This window comes from Strigops habroptila, chromosome 9 (assembly GCF_004027225.2).
Source record: "Strigops habroptila isolate Jane chromosome 9, bStrHab1.2.pri, whole genome shotgun sequence".
NCBI classification, from domain to species: Eukaryota; Metazoa; Chordata; class Aves; order Psittaciformes; family Psittacidae; genus Strigops; species Strigops habroptila.
In genome coordinates, this window is record NC_044285.2 from 27,735,716 (window position 1) to 27,758,136 (window position 22,421).

Consider the following 22,421-nt stretch of genomic DNA (forward strand, 5'->3'; position numbering starts at 1 on the left):
AATACCACATGTCGCCTTGGACTCTTATAGTTTGACCTCTTCTTAGGAGTCTGGTGAGGAAACCTTTCCCACACTGAAACTCTGGCTCTGCTGCCAGCACATCTGGAACAGCAGCAGCCTCCTAGATCCCACATCACCCTCAGTCTGACCTTGCAATTAGGAATCTTCCTGTTCTTGACAGTAAAAGGCAGAAAAAAAAAGAAGAAGGAACAGTAAAAAAAAAAAAAAAAAGAAGGGTTAACAACACTGAGAAGCAAAAAAGCAGAAGGAATAGCAAAAAAGGGAAAAAAAAAAAAAAGCAGAAGGAATGGCAGAATGGAGCAATACCAAAATGTGCATCACAACTAAAGCAAACTACAGAACTGATTCCCAGCACGGGCAATTGCAAGCAACGCAACAGGTTGCCCAGTCTTAGAGGACCTCCTTGGACCTCCACCCTGAAAGGTGAGATAAAGCCCTGAACAACCTGGCCTGGCCTGCTGTGAGTAGGAGGTTGGATTAGAAGTCTCCTGAAGTCCCCTCCAATCTGAATTATCCCATGGTCCCATGATTCGACTGTTCCTAATACGCTGCCAAGTAGCTCGTGGGACACAGCAGGTTTTTCTGTGCATGGTATAGGCGAGGAAGGCAGGGAAGGCTCTCAGGAGGGGTGGATCGATGAGATACACTTGCTTCACTATTGATAGAGAGTGGTGCAAAAGAGGAACTGACACCTCCACAGCACCATGGCTTTCTCTGAAACGCAAGACTTGCACAGTGTGGGTGTGAGGACGTGCCAAAGACTTGGAAAGAAAGTGCAAATTGCTGAGTTTGACAGCAGAAAAACCCGTGACAGAGCAGGGTGGAAGAGGGGCAATCAAAAAGAGAAAGAAAAAGACGTCGTGTCATCGCAGTCGCAACGCTCCTGTTGCACAGCGCCCAGGCGGGTCTGCGATGGGCTGTAATTCCCGAAAAAGGGCTTTGTCGTTGCAGCCCATCCCCGAACCTCTCCCTGCGGGGGTCCCGGGGAGGGCGGGGGGCGTGGCCATCCCGTCCCAGGGGCGGGGCTTTGGCGGCCCCGGTTTAAGGGCGGTGGAGCGGGGAGAGCTGTGTAACCCCCGGCAGAGCCCCGCGTCCCGCTCGGCCCCGGTAAGCGCTCCCGCGGCTCACTCTTGGCGGTGGGGGGACGGGACGGAGTTCCCCGGCGGCTGTGGCGGGCGGTGCCTGCGGGAGCCGCCGTGTGCCGGCTGTCGGGGAGCGGCTTGCGGCCAGCTCAGGTGCTCAGGCACCCGGTTTTACCGTTGCGTGTTAATGAGCTAGTTTATTAATTAGCGTTTGCTGCTGGTTTCGGTTGTACGCTGCGATCCTCGCTCTGATGGCCGGGCGCTTTGCGGAGGGTGTTGTGTTTGCCAAGTGCATTCGTGATTGAGGCGTGAAGCTCCCCGCTGCTTGCCCCAAACACCCAATTCGGGCTCGAAGCTCCCGAGGGCCGGTGATGCTTTATACCGGAGCTCTGCACAAACCGCGGTACCTGCCTTGGTTTGCTTTTTGGTTGTGTAATTAAATGTAGTATAATCTGCTGATGACTAGCTCTAAAGCCAGCTATGCTGCATGGGACTTGAAGACATTGTTCAGGGGTTTGCTTAGTTTGGGATGCTTTCCTCCCTCTTGCTTCTGGATGTTCCTAAGGAGCATATAAATAAATGGCTCAGTGAACCACAGCTGTATAAATAAGAAGTGGCGGAACTGATGCTTGCCTTCAGTCCATGATGCAAACCTGGCCTAAAGCTTCAGATAGGAAATGATATTCTGTGGAGTTTCTTGATTTCTACAGTTATATTTTTAGGTGTAAAGCTCTTAAGCTTTAGCGGTCCACTTCAGTATTTTAATCATTGGTTTTTATTTCGGTTACAAAAGATATTGTAAGTTATGTTTAGAAATATGATTTATAACAGGTCTCGGTTGTCTTTTAGACCAGTACTTTGCATGGTTGTTTACTATCTGCTAGTATCTTTAAGAATAGCAGTTAAAGACTGGAATTTAGTCCCCAAACGAGGTAAGAAGTTTAGAATCTGGCTCAATGCCACTGCAGAAGTGTGCACAAATAGGCAGAGAAGCTGAATAAGGAAGTTATCTGATGGGGTAGCCCATCGTTGCAGCGATGGGCTGCAACGTTTGCTGATATCTGTTGGTTATCTCTTGGGCAGGACGGCTGAACTGGCAGAGGGAAAAGCAGTCTGCGGTGACAGGAAGGCAGCGGGACCTCTCTCTGGTGCTGTCTCAGAAGGGCTTGCAGCATCATTGCTTTTAGGCAAAACATCTTTGTTTGCTGGCTGGCTTGGCCACACAGCCTCATTTGTCCGATTTTCTGCTCCTTCTTCATACTGACCATAACTGCCTGGCGGTGCAGGCAGAGGAAGAAAGCCTCAGTGTGCAGAAGAGATCGTTCCAGCCTCTTCCTCTTAATCTCAAACATCCTGGTGTGTTTTGGTTTTTTTTAATGTCTGAGAAAAAACAGATGTATGATGCCTTGGTAAGTACAGAGATTCTATCTATATGAATTTTCGTGAGAAAATTGAGCTGCTAATCTCAATATGTTCTTGCAGTGCATAGCATGGTGGGGGTTTGATTGGTGGGTCTGCTTGCTAGGCATTAACCTAGCAATAAGAGGAACAATAGGAAGAGCTTGGATGCCTGCTCCAGTATATCTTGACAGATAAAAGCAGGGAATGGGTATTCTGCAGTTTTTTTCAGAGCATATTGCACCATCTGCCACTCCCAAGCAATCAGTTAAAATCAGGCCAATGTTACCACAAACTTAAATTTAATCCTATCTTGGAGATTTTACAACATTATTAGAGTGTTGGTCTTTAACTTGACCCTCAAGTCTAAAGTGAAGACCTCAGCAAGTGACGATGCCAGTGGTGTAGGAGGAAGACTGGATCTCTCTGCATTTCCCAGGGGACCCAGGGCTCAGTCTTTGTGATGCTGGTTGGTCATTGCAGAGGAGGGAGAAGATTGCTGCAATGATGTCTGGTGGTGTTTGGACCCGCTCTGGGCTTTCTGTCCCATTCTGTCCCATCCAAGCTGGGACTGAGGTCTGGATTCTGCCACCACCAGAATCAGGCTACCTCAGGGAGAGGGCACAGCCACAAACTCACTGCCTCGCTCTGATTAACAGATTATTTGCAATGAGCATCACTGGATAAGCTTCATTTATGCAAGCTAAGGTGAACTGTAAGTGATGATGTGCTGATCTACAGCTTTTGACAGAGCCGGGTAGAGTCTTGGCTGCCTCTTCTGGCCAAAGACCTCTGTGCAGTCACTTGCTCGGTCATTCACACCCTCAAGTGCATGGAGGGGAAAAAACATCCTCTTGACCAGCTTTTGCCTCCTCTCCTATCTGTGCCACCTCACTGGTATCTATTGAGCTTTAACGTATTTTGTGCACTGCAGATAGTCAAAGGATTGTTTTAAAAGTACAAACTCCCAAATAGCTGAAGTTTGCCTGGAAGAAACCTGGAAGCCTTGAGCATTCCAGTGTGGTTCTGAATACCTAGTAAATCCTGGAGGGTGACAGAGACTCTATTTCAATGCTGCCAGACTACTTTTAGGGTTGAAAATACATACCATTTAACATCAGGTTTGAGCACATGTGGTGTTCTTGTAACCAATCCTGTCCCAGTGGTGGCTTTCACTGTTGTTTTCCTTAAATCCTTCTATTTCAGCCTGTATGCATCCTGCAGTTCTGATCATTGGGGTTTTTCATGGTCTCAGACTGCAAGTGAGATCCTGTATCTGAACTATTAGAAATTTAAAATGGATGAGGAAAAATACGTGTGCATTTTTCTCTTGCTTTACTTTAGGACAATGCGAACTTTAAGAGCGTCATGTCTCACTGCACTCAAATGAATACCAAAAAGAAACTATAACATGTAATAAAAGACTGGCTGAGCGGATCTGAAAACCCTCCTGGCTGCAGGGTCTGACCGCTCTGGAGAGCCCCAGACCTGTGAATGTAAACCAAAGCAATGTGCAAAAGCAACCCCAAGGACAAACCCTTTCCTAGAGAGTTACCTTGATAGTAGGGATGTCTCCAAACCCAGAGGTTTGTTCTGCTTGAGCCTCCCTCCAGCCTTCCCCTCTGTCTGCATGGTGCCGCAGCGGTACCTCTGCCCAGCCAGTGCCAGGGAAACTGGAGCCCTGCAGTGAAGGGATCCTTCCTCTTTATCACATGTAATAAGCAATATCTTTCCCAAAGCTAGTAATTACATGTATTTATCAACAAAGCAAGCTTAAGAAATGGTGCTGCCTGTGAGCAGAGGTGAGCAATGCAGAATGTGGGGAGCTGACAAATGTCTGGTTGTGCACTGAGCAGTCTCTGGCTTGGAATAGTCTTCCACCTTTGGAGCAAAGGATTTGGGATTTGTTGTTTGTTTTTTGTTTTGGTTTTTAAACAGTTTTCCTTTAGTGTTTCAAAAACCTTCTTGCAGACTTTCACCTGCAGTGACCTGTCCTTCCGTAGGCAGGCGTGGAGGTGGAGCGCAATGAGGCAGCATTTGCCAGGCAATGCAGGGAGGCAGGACTGAACAATCCTTAGGATCCAGATCTGGTCTTTAAATTGCATAGTGCTGTTGCCACCTTTGTTATTCTTCTCTGCTGTTTCAATGAGTAGCTACCTAGGTTTGTAAGGAACTAGAGATTTTGGTAATTCAGTAGAAGGAAGATGCTGCCAGTACTAAGGACTTACAAAAAAGTGATTCTTATCTTTATCAGTTGTCTGCCTCACATTAAAGGTGGCTGTAGTGGGTAGGTGTAATAACACAGATCTGTGCTGATCCACATCCCTTCTTCCCTGTTCTTTCCTGTAGGGGAGAGGTGACAGTTTTTTCCTCCTATCTAATAATGGCATTTAATTTTCATGTGCTGCTTTATGTCTCACCTGATCTTTTTCACCCCTAGGCCTGACATTCATCACCAGGCAGAATCAGTGCCTCAGCCAGCCAACACGACAGCGCTGTTTGATAACTTGTCATGCCATCACTCCATCGATGACTTCCGAAACAGAGTCTACTCCACACTCTACTCCATGATCAGCATTATGGGCTTTGTTGGCAATGGGTTTGTGCTCTACGTCCTCATAAAAACATACCGGCAAAAGACAGCCTTTCAGGTGTATATGCTGAACCTTGCTGTGTCTGACTTCCTCTGCGTGGCCACCCTGCCCCTGCGTGTCATCTACTACATCCACAAAGGAAACTGGTTCTTCAGTGACTTCCTATGCAGGGTCAGTTCATATGCACTGTATGTCAACCTCTATTGCAGCATTTTTTTCATGGCTGCAATGAGCTTCTTCCGCTGCATAGCCATTGTTTTTCCAGTCCAGTACATCAATCTGGTATCAGAGAAGAAGGCTAAATTTGTCTGCATTGGCATCTGGATTTTTGTCACCCTGACAAGCGCTCCCTTTCTGCGGAATGGGACGTACCAACATGGCAACAAGACCAAATGCTTTGAACCCCCGGAAAACTCTCAGAAGGCAAATTTAGTTGTGATCCTGGATTTTATTGCCCTAACTGTGGGTTTCATTCTTCCCTTTATTGTCATAACTATCTGCTACACCATGATCATAAGGACCTTAATGAAAAATTCCTTTAAGAAGAACCGGGCTAACCACAAGAAGGCAGTCTGGATGATCATCATTGTGACGCTCACCTTCCTGGTGAGCTTCACCCCATACCATGTTCTCCGTACGGTCCACCTCCACGTGCTGAGGCTGAAGAATGCCAGCTGTGAGGATGCCATATACCTACAGAAGTCGGTTGTGGTAACGCTCCCCTTAGCAGCTTCCAACTGCTGCTTTGACCCACTTCTTTATTTCTTCTCAGGGGGCAATTTTCGGAAGAGACTTGCCACATTTAGGAAGGCTTCTTCCTCCAGCTTAACGCAAGCCTTCAGGAAAAAGTTCTCCATAAAGGAGAAAGATGAGGAACCCTTTGGAGAAAGCCATAAGGAGAATGAAAAGGCAGCTGTGGCCTCTCCATCAGGAAGCTAAGTCTTCCCCCAAGATCTCAGATGGACAATGGAAATCTCAGAACTCTTCTAGAAGACATGATGGAGGCTCACAAGCCTTCATAGCAGTGAGATATGTAATAATGGTGTATGGTCCATGATTTATGCTACTTGGTATTACAGCCACTGCTGGGCATGGCCAGCCCCTTCCCCGGAGCACTGCTTGGACACACACGGCCATTTAGGATGGAGGAGCCACCACCAGCCAGCACCAGAAAACTATTGATCTGATGATAAACTCATATAAGCAAACTCTTCAAAGCCTGTATTAGGGCATTAGCTTCATGTCACAGCTCGACAAACGACGTTTGTGTTGATGGGAAACGTAAACATGTTCGCTGTGCGCAGCACAGCAGCATTCAGGGAGCTACCGACAAATAAAGAGGGCAGAGTTTTCATGAGATCTTCAAACAGCTGCTAAATTATTTACACAGCAGAGGCCAGGATAATTCCTGCCCTGTTCCAGCTGCTTCTGCTTTGGATTGCAGTTTTCAAGATAATCATGTGTTTAAGGCTTGCAGGGCTGGTGCCAGGCTCTGCAAACCCAGGAACTCAGTCTTGAAGCCCCTCTCCCCACTCCCGCAGGAGCAGCTCTTTGGACATGTTTTCATGGGCAGCAGATCTGCCAGCATCTTCTGAATTTCTAGAAGAAGCTTATCTGTGGGAGCAGTTTTAAAATTGCAGTATCCTTGTGTCCATTTGAAACTTACTTGAATGGGACTGGTCCTCGAAGTGGTGGATTATCACTCCAGTTCTTCAGGAGGTTTTACCTTAAAGCATAGGTCTGGGTGCTTGGAGTCGGTGCAGGATCAGGCCTTTCTGAGATATCGATCAAGTTTTTTAAAAAAAAAAATAAAAATATGCAGAAGTTGTTTTAAAAATATAGCTATATATAATACTTGACCCTGTTCAAGAGTGTTCACCTTCCTCACATCTTGCAGAAAAGGGGCAACCCAAGGCCCTTGGAAAGATCTCTAGACAGACCTGGAGATCAAGAGTCTGAGTCTGGATGAGATGTGAGTGAATCTTATTTTGAGTTCAGTATGGTAGAAAACCAGATTGGGCTGTGTTTCTTATGTAAAGAAAAACTTCAGTGTCTTAGACAAAAGGAAACATTCCCGTGCTTTTCCAGTGAAACCCACGGAAAAGTAGCACTTCCTGCTTTTTGCTGGAGCAAAACCCAGCCAGAGATGTGTGACGCTTCAGGAGAGAAACACAAATTCTTGTAGGATTAAGACTCCTAGTGAGAAAAGTTGTTGATAAATCAATAGCGAGTGTGTTTTGATATGGTATTTATGATGTTACTTGATGTTATCTTAAAGAAAACCATTTTAATACTGTAGAATAGGAGCGAGCAAAGTGAGCTTGGCTTGGGGTGGGGGTCTGCTTGAGAAACTCTTTACAGATACACAGGTGAGCATGGTCACTATTTACACCACACTCTGTGTATCCCTGGGTCATCAAAAAGCACTTAAAAAGGCAAATTCACCTTCAGACAATTTAAGGAAGTGAATTTTCAACAAGATCTGAAACCCCTTTATAAAAATTGCAAGGATGTGTGAAGTGGAAGAGGGCTGGAAGCTGCTGGTGTACAGGAGTGTTACAGTTCCCCCTAAACACAGAGGAGTGCAAAACTTCTAGCTCACAACTAGACCTGTAGGCTGCTATGAGAAAGGGAGTGAGAGTTGGCTAAAACTTCTTTTCAAGGCTTAGCATTGAGTATTATAGTTATGTTTCTAGGCATTAAAGGCATTGTGCAACTGTAAATAGAAATCATGGAAAACTGAGTTTAAGAATATGTAGGAATAATATGCATATTCCCAAATCTTAAAATATTGTATAGTAAAGCACCATTTATATATATTGCAAAGCATTTCTACTGTACCAGAGGTATTTTTTCCCATTTTTATTTTTTTAATGAGACAATGGTTATGGCAAGAGAAATGGCAGTGGTTTTGTGCAATAGGAAAGACTATTTAAAAAAAAAACTTGCTGAAAATTAAATGACAATGTTGCAAGTAAAATGTTAACAATTACTGTTTTCTGTCTTTGCATATGGATTCTTACTCCCCACAATACATTTTTATCTACATACAGCACTACTGTAATACTCGCATAACAATAATTTATAAGGATATATGTGAGGGGACATGCTGGTTTGGAGCTGGAGTTTGGTCCAGGCAAACTGGCCTTTGCTGTAGCCCAACTTCAGAGGGCTTGAGGCACCATCTGAGGGCAACTGGGGTCTTGGTAGGTTTTTCAGAGGTGGAGCACCCCAACAAATAGCAGCTGCGACCTCAATAGATTTCTATTTACAGATAGAAAATGCTTGCAAGACACCTGGAAGGAAGTAATGCTTTTGGCGAGCACGATGTATTTGGGTGTCCTGTGTGGTCATGTATCACACATGGGTTCCTGCATGGAAAAGTCTACCAAGAATGACATTTTCTACTTAGTTTTTCCCAAAATAGATGCAGGATGTGCAGATGCTGTTTAGTTATAAAACTCCAGCCCATACTGGTGAGGAGGGAGCTTTGCTGTCAGCTCGGCAGAAACCCAGCTCCAGGTGAGAGGTGAGGGCAGTTGTCCCCTGCTTGTGACTTTGTCTTGTGGCACACAGACAAGTGCTATCCTGGCAGCAAATGCTGCTTGGGTTTTGCTCAGGAATAAGGACCTGGAGAAAAATAGGTGCCAAGAAACATGAGCCTTCACTGTCATGAGGTGAGTTAGAAATTGTGGCATTTGTAAGGGCTGTAAAAAAAAAAAAAAGATGACAGGAGGTGGGAAAAGGGGACTAAGTGCCATCCTGGTACAGTGCTAGTGTCAGAAATGCCTAAAAAAAAGTGAGGTGTTTGGTTTTTCCCTTGAAACTGGCCTATTTTTTTTTTTTGCTGTGTATGCTGCAGTTTATGGTACAATAGTGTCCCCTAGTGCTGCATTATTCCTGGAGCAACTGCCTGTTGCCTGATGAGGTTTCTTCTTTTTTTAGATGGTGCAGTCCCAGCTCATTGCCTGTAACATTCTGTGCTCTGGTGCTGGTCACACTCGATTCCCCCTTCCCTGCCCCTGTCTGCATTTTATTTCATAATCTTGGGTTTTTCCCTCTTGCCTTCCTCTTCCTTTTTCTTCTTTTCCTGGAGGGAAGGACCCAGCCAGGGAAGGGGGTCCAGGAGCACCCATCCCCACATGGCTGCAGGGAACCAAGGTCCCTCCTCCTGCCCCGGGCTCAAACAGCACCATCCACCTTCTCTAAAAAATGCTGTTACTCCATTGAATGGCTATCCCAGGATGGACCCTGGACCCACAAAGCTTTTGTTGGAAGTTGGAGGTAAATACAGCCCTTTGCCATCACATCGCCATGACAGAAGTCCCAGTCAAGAGGAGGAGGATTTGCCACACTGCTGTGATGCTGAAGAGATGGGCTTTGCCTGTGCTAACCTTTCACTTACACACTGCCTGATATGGCAAATAACAATAATTCAGTGGGTAAATTAGACAGCAGCATTTGTACCTGTACTGCAGTGTTGTTTCTATTTGCTCAAAGATGGAAAAATAACTGGAGCATCATAAGCACTCCCAACCAGCTGCCTTGTCATTTCTAACCATCACTTGCTGTGCATATGTCAGTCTGAAGCTTTCAAAAACTTGGAATCAAGCCTTCCAAACCATCACTTAATACCGTCTGTGTCTTTTCCCAGTGCATTGAAAAGGCACCACCAGCTTTTTAGAGTATGAAGTAGAACAAAATGTTTAAATACAAGAGAGAAAAATCTGCATCATATCTCAATGGAAGCAGTAATCTTTTTTGGGCCAGGGATTATAGCATAGCAGATAACATTCAGATTCCTTAATGGGAAATTAGGGTAAAGAGTTTCACTTAACAAACAAGAACTCCTGGTCTAGCAGCTGCTCAAGATATGGTGCCTTCAGACAGAAAAAACCCTCTCCCCTTCATCTTTTGGAGGGCAGGTTTCAGGATAAACTTCTGTGCAAGCAAAGAGAAGCAAACAGGCACTGTTTTGTCTTCATAACAGGCTGAAATGTGTTTTTATTTGTGCTTATTTTTAGAGAGGGTCCAAAGCGGCCACCTGCTGCCAGAAGCTAACCACAAACTAGATTTCTGTTTGCAAAAATAAAACAATCTTTCTGTTTCCAAGAGAACAGTGCAAACCTTGGTCTCCAATAAATCCTGGCCTTGACTGCTCTGTGCTTCTCTTCAGCAGCTGCTTGGGATGAGCATCCCTGCTGCAGCCTTCCCCCGATGTGCTGCTTGTGCAGGATTGTCAGCAGGACTCCCCCTTCCTCTTTGCTTTTCTTAATGTTCTTCTTGAGCTATGGTAAAATCATCTGACCCTGAATGCACGGAGAAGGGCACTTTCTGATTTCTCCTAAGCTATGTGCCCCTGTACGCGATCAGACAGAATTACTGGTTACTTCTGGAAGCATTAAGTTTTGGGGGAGTTTTCTCCCCATATGCATGTATATATTTGATCACACTATAAATCACAGAAGATGACATAATATTTCCAATATTTGATGGCACGTCTATCTTGTTTACAAGCCTTTGGTGGTCTTTTTTTCCTCAGGCTGTAAAAGCACTCCCTTTTTTCACACTTGTGATACTATAGCAAGTTGTCATTTGTGGTTTTTAGCACTGCACCATTTTTGCCTGCTATGGGGGTAAATTCCAATGCCACAGCCTGGGAAGTTCAGAAACTATGCATAGGATATAGCCACCCTTTTTATATACGAAGCACCTTCACATAAAACCCTTGTAGAATGTGAGAGCCTTCAGTTTGACAAGCAATAAACTCCAAGCACTGGCAATAAAGAGAGATTTCCTGCTCTGAGTAACGTGCTTTTCCCCCTACTGTCTGTGGGAGCCTGAACATGTATTTTGGGTCTGGAGGGGGTGAGTGCAAGGGGTGGGTGCAACCCACTGGGTTGCTCTCACTGCCTGATTCCCCTCCTACCAGCTGCAGTTGGGGTCTGTACACTGAGGGGCTGCAGATCCCTTAGCAGGAGCTAATTCTCATGCTGAATCCTAATTTAAGCTTTTTTTTTTTTTTTTTTTTTACCCTTTTCCACTGTGGTCTGATATTAGAAGAGGGAATTCTTCCATATGGCAGGAGGGGGAACACTGGGATCTTTATCCTTCACATACAGCAGTGGAGGGTATGACCAGGTTACTAGGGGGAAAAAAAAAAAGTAGCAAAAATGAAGGAAAATACATCATGTTTTAAAATACCATCAGTATAAGGAATAAAATCTTACTTACACCATGAGTGTAAGGAATAAAATGCATTAGAAGCGCTACTGAAAGCAAACCTGAGAGATGAAGAGCCCAGCCTGCTGCTTGGGGTTACAAATCCATCTCCCGGTGCATGGGTTGGCAAGATTGGGAACTCAACCATATTTATCCCAAGCTATTAATTTCAGCTCTGCAAGTGGCCACATGCACAAAGAAATATTTGGAGTATTTGCAAACTTCACTTGAGGGTGAAATGTGCTTGTTTCTTTCCTGTCAATGTGGCTTCTTAAGCTTCAAAGGAAGCCAGACTGCTCTGGAGTAAAGCGAAGATCCTTTGTTAGTTCAATAAATATATTTGAGATGGACATTCACCAGGTTTAGAGGAGGAAAAAGTGTAGGAGTTAGAAAAACTCCCCTATTTTGGTTGTTAATAAAACCTCCACTTCCACGAATGCCGCTGCGTGTTTCTGCTAGAGATGTGAAGACTAAACAGAGTTTGTTTTTGGTTTAGCCCATTGAAATCCTTTTATTTGTGGGGCGCATGTCCCTGTGATGCTCTGCTTGAGCTTATCTTCAATAAGGCTCCACGCTGCCCCAATAACTCCCTCAGATAACGCCTTGTGGAATCAAGGACAAAAGGCACAGCATTGCCCTGTGTTAGGGGAATCACTCTCACCACCAGGCAAGAGGTTTCTGCAGATGTTTTGTCCAGCAAGCCTATGCCAGGAGCGCTGCAAAGGGCTAACTTTTGTGAGCAGCTATTGCAAAAGGTGAGTGTGTGGCCTGACTGTTGAAGCATTTCCCCAGGAGTCAGCTGAGGCTTTTTTTCCTTTCTGAGTAACCATCCGAAACGAGACAGTCCCTACTTTCTGCCCCTTTTTCCTTCCACGTTACTCATGGCAGGAAGCTTGCTGTAGTGATGATCACACACTGCTTACGTGAGCGAGGGCTGAAAAATGCTACAGTGCCCTTTCACCACTATTTTTCGAGGAAAGTGGAATGAGAAATTCCCCATAATTGGCCTTGAGCCTCTGCCTCCTGTCAGCAGCGTCTCCTCCCACATGCCTCCATGTCCCTCATCGCCCTGAGTTACTGTGCCGCAAGTTCACAGGACTTCACAGCTGGTTTATGTTCCTCCTCGCTGTTTTCCAGGTGCCCAGGCGGGAAGGGCATCACCGCAGCTCCCCTACAAACCTCGAGCAGCATCCTCACCCTGTGCAGAAGAGTTTGTGGTGCCCACACCGGTGCACCACCCTGTTCCCTACCTGGGCAAAGGAGACCAGCGAGACTCCACAGGCACAATCCAGCCCCCATGACAAGGTGGCCCGGAAGACCTGCCCCAAAGCAGACCCACGAATCATGCATGAGGGCTGCCTGGTCTCATGCTGTGCTGGACTTGGGGTGGGCAGAGGCTTTGTGCTGAATTCAGGTGGATTTTCTGCTTTGGGATGCAGGGTGATGACTCCAGTCAGGGTTAATCATATCCTGTGGTAGGAAAAACAGGCTTTGGGGATGTGAACTAATAAAACAGAGGCACTGAGAAACAGTTGCCAAAGCCCTGGGGGACAGTTCTGCACATCCTGAGGTCCAGGGTACTTTTCACTGCCTGTTCAAATCTGAATTGCGCTGCTAATACCGAGCTGACTGTAGAGTTTGCTTTCACTGCCATTAAAACTAAAACTGATCATTATAATCTGGGGTTGTTCCAAGGGTCAGCAACTGTCTCCAGTGCATCTGCATGGGCTCTGCATTGCCCTGCAATGGCTGGTCATAGCAGGGGACACTGTGGCAGGTCAGGAGAATTGACAGCCGCAGAAAGCAGCAGCAACGATTCAGCCGTGGCATCTGCCCAAATTAAACCTCTAAGTCCAGTAACTCTCTCCTGTGGTGGGAAGTTCTGATGAAATAACCCCAGCTCCCTGCAAACATTCAGTACTACACATAAATACAAAGGCACAGATCTCATCAGCCTCTGCAGCTTCCAGGGAGCGGTACCTTAGCCCGCAGCCTCCTCCACGGCCACTGACCCTGCAGCAGGGTTATATATTTGAATTTTCCCTGTTTATTTCTACTGTTTCTACTTCTAAAACAGTTATACTCCAATGAGGAGGGCTGTAGCAAGAGGTACGGCTTACACTTCACACTTACAGAGGGCATGTTTCATTGGGAAAGTGACTCTTCTTAGTTAGAGTGAAGTCATGAGAATGAATGGGTAGTTGCAAGGGAAAAAAATAAGAAATATAGGGTATTAGCCATCAAATCTAGAAAATCTTTCTCTGTGATAGTCCTCCTGCATCCAGGCAGACAGAAAGGAGCAAAATACCATAGCTGTGGCCAGGCCATCTACAAAGAACTTCTTGATTTTGATTCAGGTGTCTTGCCTGCTTTGTCTAACCGAAGTGTTCTCTGGGCAGCAAACAGAAGGAAGGTGTTCAACCCCTTCTCCACCCCACTTGCACCCAGATAAAACCCCGAGAAGGGTGACAATGAAAAGGTAAAGTCGAGAATTAATCAAGAATTCAGACCAGGGAAGCCCAACAGCTTCAATTCCAAATTTAATTCAATTACAAAAAATATGTAAGTGCTCCAAGCCCTGGTTTCCCTAGCAAATGGAAATCTTTGCCAATTACCAGCTCTTTATCCTAACAACAAAGTTTATGTCAATACAAACCACCCATGCTGCACTCTCCTGGGGGTCTTGGGAGAGGGAGTACATTTAGGGCTGTTTGAGAATATAGTAAATCGAGGGATTTGTTTGTTTATTTTATGTTAAACTACAGGGACTTTAAGTTCAGTGCAGAAACACCACAGAAGAGCACCACCTTTATTATCCCAGCTTGCATAAACACAGTTTTGGCTCCTTTTGGATGAAGAGATCTATATTTAAATACTCATGCCTCTTATGATTGGTTTTGATATATTCTGTATCTAAATACAAACCTACTTACCCAAGGGCAGAGGTGAAAAGGCAGCTACACTGCACACGAACAACAGACTTCAGTGTTGGAAAGACATTTTCTCTCCCCCACTCCCAAAGACATAAGGAGTCAGGGTCTGTTAGCAGGTTCCCCCGGAGTGGCACCAACAGCATTTTCTCCATCAAAAGGATTTAAGGCCTCAGCCACATAACCTTCAATAAGACGAGGAATTAGCAAACCTTGTTGAGTGACGTCATGACAAAAGGCCAGCCTTGTGTGAGTTTTACCCCTGCCCGTGTGCCCAGTGCTGCTGGAGAACACCACACTGCTGGAGGACACCATGCTGCTAGATGACATGCTGCTCTACCAGTATGGTGTCCTCCACTTAAACACTACTGGCATGGCCACAGCACCCAGCCACGACAGTTTGGGGGAAACAGCTGAAGTGACTGCAAAGAGGGGAAGTGAAAAGTGTATTGCTCCATTTTTTTATGAAACAAGAGTCCTGTAGTTCTCTCAAATATGTGCTCTGTGTTTTTTGGTTTTAGAGAAATGGCTGGAATAGATACTGAGGACACGTGTAGGTCGGGGAAGGATTTGGGTTTCTGCTTAGAGGCAGCTCTCCTGGGGTGACTGGCCACAGCAGATCATTCACGGGTACAAATATTTCATTTTTAGAGGTTTTACCTTAGCTTCATTTGAAATGCTTGGGATCAACAAGAGCAAACAGGGTCATTTCAAACTTGTTACTGCTCACGCTATGGTAGTTCAGGCTGTGCCGTGACACTGTGCTACAGGGAATCGCTCTGGGGTCTCTTCCCTCATGCATTTCACAGTGTGCAATGCTGCTTTACCTGGCATCACACAGAATGAGCTGTAAGTGGTATGCAAAGCAAAGTGTTTCAGTTTGCTGGGTTTAATGGTGACTGCTATTTGTGCCAGCCGTGACATGGGACCTCTGCAGCTGTGTGGTGGCCAGGGCGATGCTCATCACTGGGGTTTGGCTGACTTACCCCTCACTATAGGCAGAGGAGCATTTGACTTCGGAGTCTCAAATCAGTTCCCAGCACATAACAGCTTATCACCCCTCTCTTACAGCACTAACAGAAAACTGTCCTCCATCGCTGCCGTGCTATCTCAATCCCGTTATCACAGCAACAGAGTAACCTTTAATGAACTCAGGCTCCTAACTTCCCTGTTGAGCAGGGAGCGACTATTATTCCCACTGCCTAAAAGAAGTGAGGTGGTGACTGGTGCCGGAGCACGAGGCCACCCTCAGCCACCTTTTGCCAGCTGAAATATTTGTCCTGAGGTCGCCACCAGCGAGACCACGGTGGTGACCAGAAGCATTGCCCAGCCAGGCTCCAGGCACAAGGCAGCTTCAGGGCATGCAGCAACAGAACTGCTCCATACGCTGCTTACACCTCACTTTCCTTCTTCTGCTTTTCCTGCAGATCATGAGAAATTTAGTGCTGGAGTGTCAGAGGAGCCCCATGTTGACCTCCATGGATGACCTCAGTTGGCAGCTGCTCAGAGCCTCGCTCGCAGCCTTCGGAGTTGCAGAGGAACTTTCGGAAAGGCTATGTAAAGCTTCCCCTCTTCCAGCAGTCTCCATCACAAGGCACTCACAATAGCTGCAGCAAGGAAGGCAGTGCAGATACTTTTTTTCATAGCAAGAGAAGATGGAGAAGGTGGGAAGAGGCCAATTTTTTTTTTTCCTGCTTTCTCATGCACAAAAGGGTCCTTATTCATTTTAATAGCAGGTTCTCTCACACAGCAATCTGCTCTGTTAGCCAGACAGCAGAGAATGACTCCTTATGCAGCTACCTCATGCAGAATATTGCTGCCTAGACTTTTTCGTCTGCTCTCTGAGGATGGGAAACCAGATCCATGACAATCTCAAAATGGAGAGCATTAGCCCTGAACAAATAAGTAGATTGCAATAATGGATACAATATGGAGGTTTCCTTGAGGAGCCAATATTTGTATTCTTCACAGCTGCATCTTTTTCTGTTTCTTTTTTCTTTTTAGCCTGAAGTGCTCCCAAACGCTTCATGCCATGTGGCTGCTTCTTATTTGCATTAAAGACCTGATTCATTGCTGCTCTGCACTTTGACAGATTATGTATGCTCCTGCAAAGCAGATATAAAACACTCATCGGCGAGCCTCTTCTGCAGTGGGGCAGACACTGCTGCGACACACAGGAGACAGTGCTCCAGCTCCAACATGTCTGCTGAGTGCTGCAACTGGAAGAGGAACCCCCAATGCACAGCAGGGGCCCCTGGGCCTCCACCAACTGAAAATGACAACAACAAAAAAAAAGAATGGAAACAATAATGAGGAATGGGGTTATTGTAGGAGAGAGCAAGTAGGAGAGGTTGTTTGGGGACAGTGAAGAAAATGCCAGATAGGAAAGAAACGGTGCTATGAAGAAAGACAATGGAGAAATAGAGTGAAACAATTGAAAACCCATGTTAAAACAGAGCAAGCGGATCACTGATCACAGGTGAGCAGCTTTTCACAATGGTGCTACAGCTTTGTTCACTTCTAGCACACACAGCTGAGGGAATGCAAATAAAACTCTTTGTGTACACAGTTAAGCTGAAACTTCAGTCCCGATGTGACACCACATGGGAGGTAGTTTTTCACTCCCTAAATGTGAAGCGAGGGTGAGTTAGAAAATGGGCAGCGGCCAGAAAAATAAGTGAACCTGCATCACCTAATGAAGGGTAAGAAACCTGCACCTCATGCACAGCAGGAAAGAAAACATCCCAAACAAAGGGAAGAGCATCACATTACACTTGACATGAAAATATTTGCGGATTGCATCAGTCCTTCATTGCTGCTTGTTCACCTGCAGCTCATCCAGATATTGCCATTTAGAACAAGTTAAAAAAGAGATCAGTATTTCAACAACTAAAGCCTCAGCCTTTTGTCTGATGTAGAAAAATCAATTCCAAATGTGGAAATTTCAATACAGACTATAATTTTGTTACAATTCAGATTTATTCTGGTTGTTTTCTTTCTTTTTTGTCCTTCCCCTCTTCTTCAGAAATCGGCTCTGATGCTTTGTTCTCACTCTCCAAAGACCCTTTGCAGCTGAGTTTCATGCAGCAGGAAATGAGCCCCTGGTCTGCCCAGCCCAGGGAGCGAAGCCGCTCTTTCCAGCTCCCCTATCTTTGGGATAAAAACACATGACCCAGGTGTCTCAGCATCTTACAGATTTTATCTTCGTGCAAAGCATGTCAATGTTGTTTTCCTAAACACTTCCAGTCTAGTTTATAAGAGCTAGCAGTGAACTCTTTTTGGCCTTCTCCTTTTCTCACTAGAGCAAGGACAAGCATCCTCCAGCTCTAACATGTTTAAATTATGGTTGTTTTGAGCATTTCTGAGGATCCAGCTACTCAGATTACTCGGAGCTATGACTGCATTCACGTCAGGCCAGGCAAGCAGACCAGACTTGGCTCTGCTGGCACTGCTACTAGGTCAGTTAAGAACTGCCTGTGTATTTACCCTGAGAGCAATGCCTCCACTCCAGCTCCTCAGAGCCTGAGCTTTCCCCCTGCTGAAACATCTGATGCATGTCCGTGTGCTCTGGAGATGCTGCAACACCAGGGAGCAAGGTCAGGCCAGGCTCCTTCCTGAAAGGAGAAGCTGTTAGCAAGGAGATGGCATTTTCCTTCAGCTCTATGTTTTGCTCTGGAGCAAAAGGTATGGTACCACATTGTGTGCACTTCCCCCAGTATTTGCTTGAACCTGCCTCTTCCCAGCACTTTGTTGCGGCAGAGTTCTTGAGCCTGTTTAGGGGTTTTTTTTGTTTGCTTCTTGGCTTGGGGGAAGATTTATAAATTTATGGGTAAACACAGCTAATGTTTGGAATTGCACTGAATTGGGATATTTGATTCCTATCTGGGCCCTTGCTGAATAATTTGAGGAGGAACTGAGGAGAAAGACCTTGCAGAAAGTGGTAAAGGCATGTGGGAGAGACCAGGCAGGTGTCCCACAGCCATCTCCTTCCATGATGGTATCATGTAAGGGCAGCAGCTTCCAGCTGGGGCTGTGAGAAGTGAGGAACGACTTCTCTACTAAAGGCTTTCAGGTATAGAAAGTGCTGGTGCTCAGGCAGTGCTTGAGGCCATGGCATCCAGCTCAAGAGCTGACGGGTGCCATGTTCCCCTTGGCCAGGCGGCCAGGCAGCTCCCATGCAGTTCTCCAAAGCTCTGCAGAGCCACCAGGACCAGTTGCTACAAGTCCTCTGACAAACAGCACTTTTTCCCTGGACTCTCTCTAGGGGCTCCACAAAGAGCAGACATTAATGCGTTAATTACAGGGGCCGAGTTCAGCACAGAGTCAGAGCTGCTGCTTATTTTAAGCTGGCAGTCATTTGGATGAAGACAGCCAAGAAGCTGAACGCTCCTGACTCTCGCTCTTTCAGCCTCCAGGGATCCTCCCGGCTCTGAAAAGCCCCCTTCCAGCCACTTTTCTCCTTCATTTCAAAAGCAGTTGGAGTGCAATTATTTTGCCATGGCTGATCGGCAGCCTGTGTTAAGCTCCAGAGGAGTCACACTGCATTTCAGTGCTCCGCAGCATCCTCTTGTCATTATTTAGAGGCATCTGCTGGCAGTGAGCAGGGTGGAAGCTCCAGCCATGCCTGCTCCTGGCATTACAGCAGCTTGCAAAGGTGATGAGGGTGAGCTTAGCTTTTCCGCCTTGCATACAGAGAGGTCAGCGATGGGGCTGCAGCAACGAGCCAGGGTTTTATTCACTTTTCCTAACAGACCCTGTTGTGTTTCCAATGAACTTGGTCAAACCTGAAGGCTGGGGCAAATATCCAGGGTGCAGCTTGGCTTAGGACACACAGTGTTTGCACACACACTGTGCCATATAGTAAGTGAGAGAAGGAACTGTAAAACAGATGTTCTGTGCAAAGCGCAAATTGCCCAGCACTGAACTTCATCCCTTGCCACTTACAACAGCCATAAATGCAAGATATGTTTGTTGTGGGCTGCAGAGGGCTTTTGTTTTGCACCTTTATCATTACTTTGTACCAACAGCATTGTGAGGCCAGTGATGACATTCAGTGAGTTCACGTGGGATTTTACATGAGAACTTCTATGCAAGGAGTTTCCAGTCTGCAGTGGTGGGCTCATGGGAGGGGTCTGGGTCCTGCTTGGAGAAAGGAGCATGCACAGCACAATGCAGTGTCCACCCTCATCTCCATTACCTGCCAAACTTCTTTGCCAATCCATTCTGGCCTGTCCATACTGATGCCATGAATCTGTTCTTACTTCTTCATCTTTCTTCTTCATCTCTCTCTGGCTTTTTTTTCCCTCTAAGATACCACCGTTCCACTTGTACCAGGAATGTAAACCACTGTGCCCACTGAGAGGGCAGAAAGTCCTATAAATCAAAAGAAAATCTCCAAACTTGGTTTAATCTCTTTACTTAAAATGGCATTATTTTTTCAGATGCAGTGGACAAAACTACTCAGAGCATGGAGAAGAGTGCTGGCATCATCCAGAGCCTCTCTGATGGTATCACCTATTTGCTTAGACAGTGTTTCTTAATGTTAAATTATTTCAGTTGGTGATGACTTGCTTCTGGAGTTCAATGGCAAATAAACAGCAGATTCTCTGGAATAGGGATGAGTGCCCCCGTGCATGCAGAATAGCAGGCATGCTTCACCTACCTTCAAGGGAAAGTCCCGCTCCCAATGCCCTACGGGCTTTTCCCCTTGTGCTTCTTTCAAAATGTACAGCACAGAGTGCTGGTTTGCTCTCAAAGGACCAGATCCTCAGCTGAGGAAAACACTCCTGATTCCACCGGGGTGGATGGAGGAATGCCAATACATACTGGCAGAAAATCTGCTCCAGTATACACTGTTTACATTTGAGGATCTAAGAACATACACTTCCAACAAAGTGCTGTTTGATACATGTTTGTTTGCTGGGTTGCCTTGCCTCAGTCCCTCCTGAAGTGTACACAACAGTATTTTGTATATAATAAGAGAAAATGAAGTGAACGCGCTCCAAGACCTTGTTTGCAGGTCCTAACAATTCAAGAGACGGGAGGCTTTGCTCGACATTAGTTAAAATAACCATCATCATCATTATTATTGCCATGCAAGTATGGAAAATTAAATGTTTTTATTATGAGCTGGAACTAGAAACCAGAGCAGCTGCTAATCATCGTAAGTGGGTTGTTGGTTTGGAAAGGGTTTTGTGCATCCAGGTATTTACTGTGTCCAACTGTAAGCAGCAGGTTTTTGTTATTCAAGCTTTTCAGCAACCTCCCCCACCCATGTTTCAATTGAAATATGTGGTAATTGTGATAGTCCTCTTATCTCTCTTTTCTTGCATTTCTTGTAAAAGGCTTTTCTTTTCAATTTCTTTAATATGTCCCCACACACACACTTTATTTTTATTAGCCCAGAGCAGTCAAATTAGCAAGGGAAAAAATAGAAATTACAATTCAAAAATTTTTAATGGAAGAATTTGGCACTGCTTCTTGCCATTGTTTTGTTAAGACAGACTCTCCTTAACTCTCCTTTTTCATTACAGAGACTGGAATAATCTTCCTTTACAAGCCCAGATTTCTTCCCATTTGTACTCTTTTCCCTCCCTCCTGACTCATCTCCACTTCCCATTTTGGCTGTTTCTTTTCTCTTTCCTTTTCCTTTCTCAGAATGTTCTCTGAACTTACATTCTGCTATTTTTAATTCCTTCTTCCCAGGCCTGGGTCCACCCGTGACCCTGTGTCACTGGTGTGTGTGCCTCTCTACCCTCTTCCTCTCTAGACTGAAAGGACAGTCCAGGCAATCATTTCCTCAAAATCCAGCTTTTTCTAACCCAGCAACTTAAGATGAGCATTGGCTGCTTTTGTGTGTGGAACCAGCATCACCACTGTCCTTGAATGGTCCCTGTGGCTCTTCAGGAATTTCAAAATACAGTTGAAGCTCCCCCTGGACTTGTTCCATGTTGTTCTGTAACTTCTGACCCATCTGATCAGGGCCTTTTTTCCAGGCAGTTCGGTCACTATGCTGCCCACACCAAATGCTGCTTCTGAGCAGCTTTGCCATCTAGAGCAGCCGCCTGTGTGCCTTCAGCCCCACTGACTGCTCAACTGAAAAAAACCCTTTCCCTTACTGTCATTCCACAGAAATCCAAATGTAGGATGTAAGCAGCAAATGTTCGGTCATTTATGTTCCATGGTGTGGGAATAGTTCTTGTACTTGAAGCAATTTCAGTTTTAAAGGAGCCCTGGAGCTTGTGGAATGTGGGCAGGTTTTAGATCTTTCATCCTAAGTCTCACTAGCAGCTAGTTAGAACTCTAAGCTTTTCCATCAGACATGTTTGCTAGAATTACCAATGAATACCTTGCTAGGATATAAAGTATATTTAGAGTGGAAAATTAAAGGGGAAAAAATTATTTCATAAAAGGCTGGAGGGAAAGGAAAAGGATTTTTCGGAGTGCTAAAATTATTGCATTATTACCTACAAAGGAATTCTTGTAATAATCAAAGCTGGGAGGTCCAATAGCCTTCAGTGCAAAGAATGCTCAGCATTCCCCCCCAATGACCTTCTTTATTCGGGGTATCACAGTGTGCTTGTGATGGGGAATCAGACCTTCGTATATCACACAACACCCCTAGTCATAACTTTTAAGGTTTAGTTGGCAATGAATAGATACTGAGCCTGCGAAGCCAAAATAGTCCTTGAATTGCTGCCGTCAGCAGCAACGTTCATTTAACGCAATGTATTTCAAATTTCCAAATCACAACCTGATGGGTCTCTTTCAGACGATCTCCCAAAAATTAAGTACAAATATTTCACTTCAGAAATTAAATCCCCAGGGGACTAGATATGCTTCACTGCAGATTAGTTAGAGCCTGTGGAGTTATAAGATTCCTAAGATGGAGTGCTGAAGATTCCAGGAATTCTCTCAAAGGTGAACTTATTAACCAACCTTTTGTTCCTAGAGCACAATAATGCAGAAAGCAGGTCTGCGTTCCCTGAGCCTCGTGCTGGTCTTGTCTTCTATCTTTTCTGAAGTGTTCACAAGCCTTAAATCTGAGCTGGAATCAAAGAATTTCATTTTGGAATTGTCAGTGAAATGAAGAGCTCAGTATCAGTGACGAAAGCATGACATGACTCAAAACAAAGGAGTAGCTTATTTTTTCCTCCAAATCCTTTTCTGAAGAT

At 45.4% G+C, this 22,421-nt stretch overlaps 1 protein-coding gene across 1 annotated transcript; it reads left to right on the forward strand.

The window, feature by feature from the left end:
• Window positions 1-1,049: 1,049 nt before the first annotated feature.
• CYSLTR1 (cysteinyl leukotriene receptor 1) lies at window positions 1,050-8,448 on the forward strand. The gene is made up of 3 exons (XM_030498330.2): window positions 1,050-1,128; window positions 2,187-2,512; window positions 4,942-8,448. Exons 2-3 carry the CDS (start codon window positions 2,502-2,504, stop codon window positions 6,032-6,034), a joined length of 1,104 nt encoding a protein of 367 aa, XP_030354190.1. The 5' UTR covers window positions 1,050-1,128; window positions 2,187-2,501; the 3' UTR covers window positions 6,035-8,448.
• The last annotated feature ends 13,973 nt before the right edge of the window (window positions 8,449-22,421 follow it).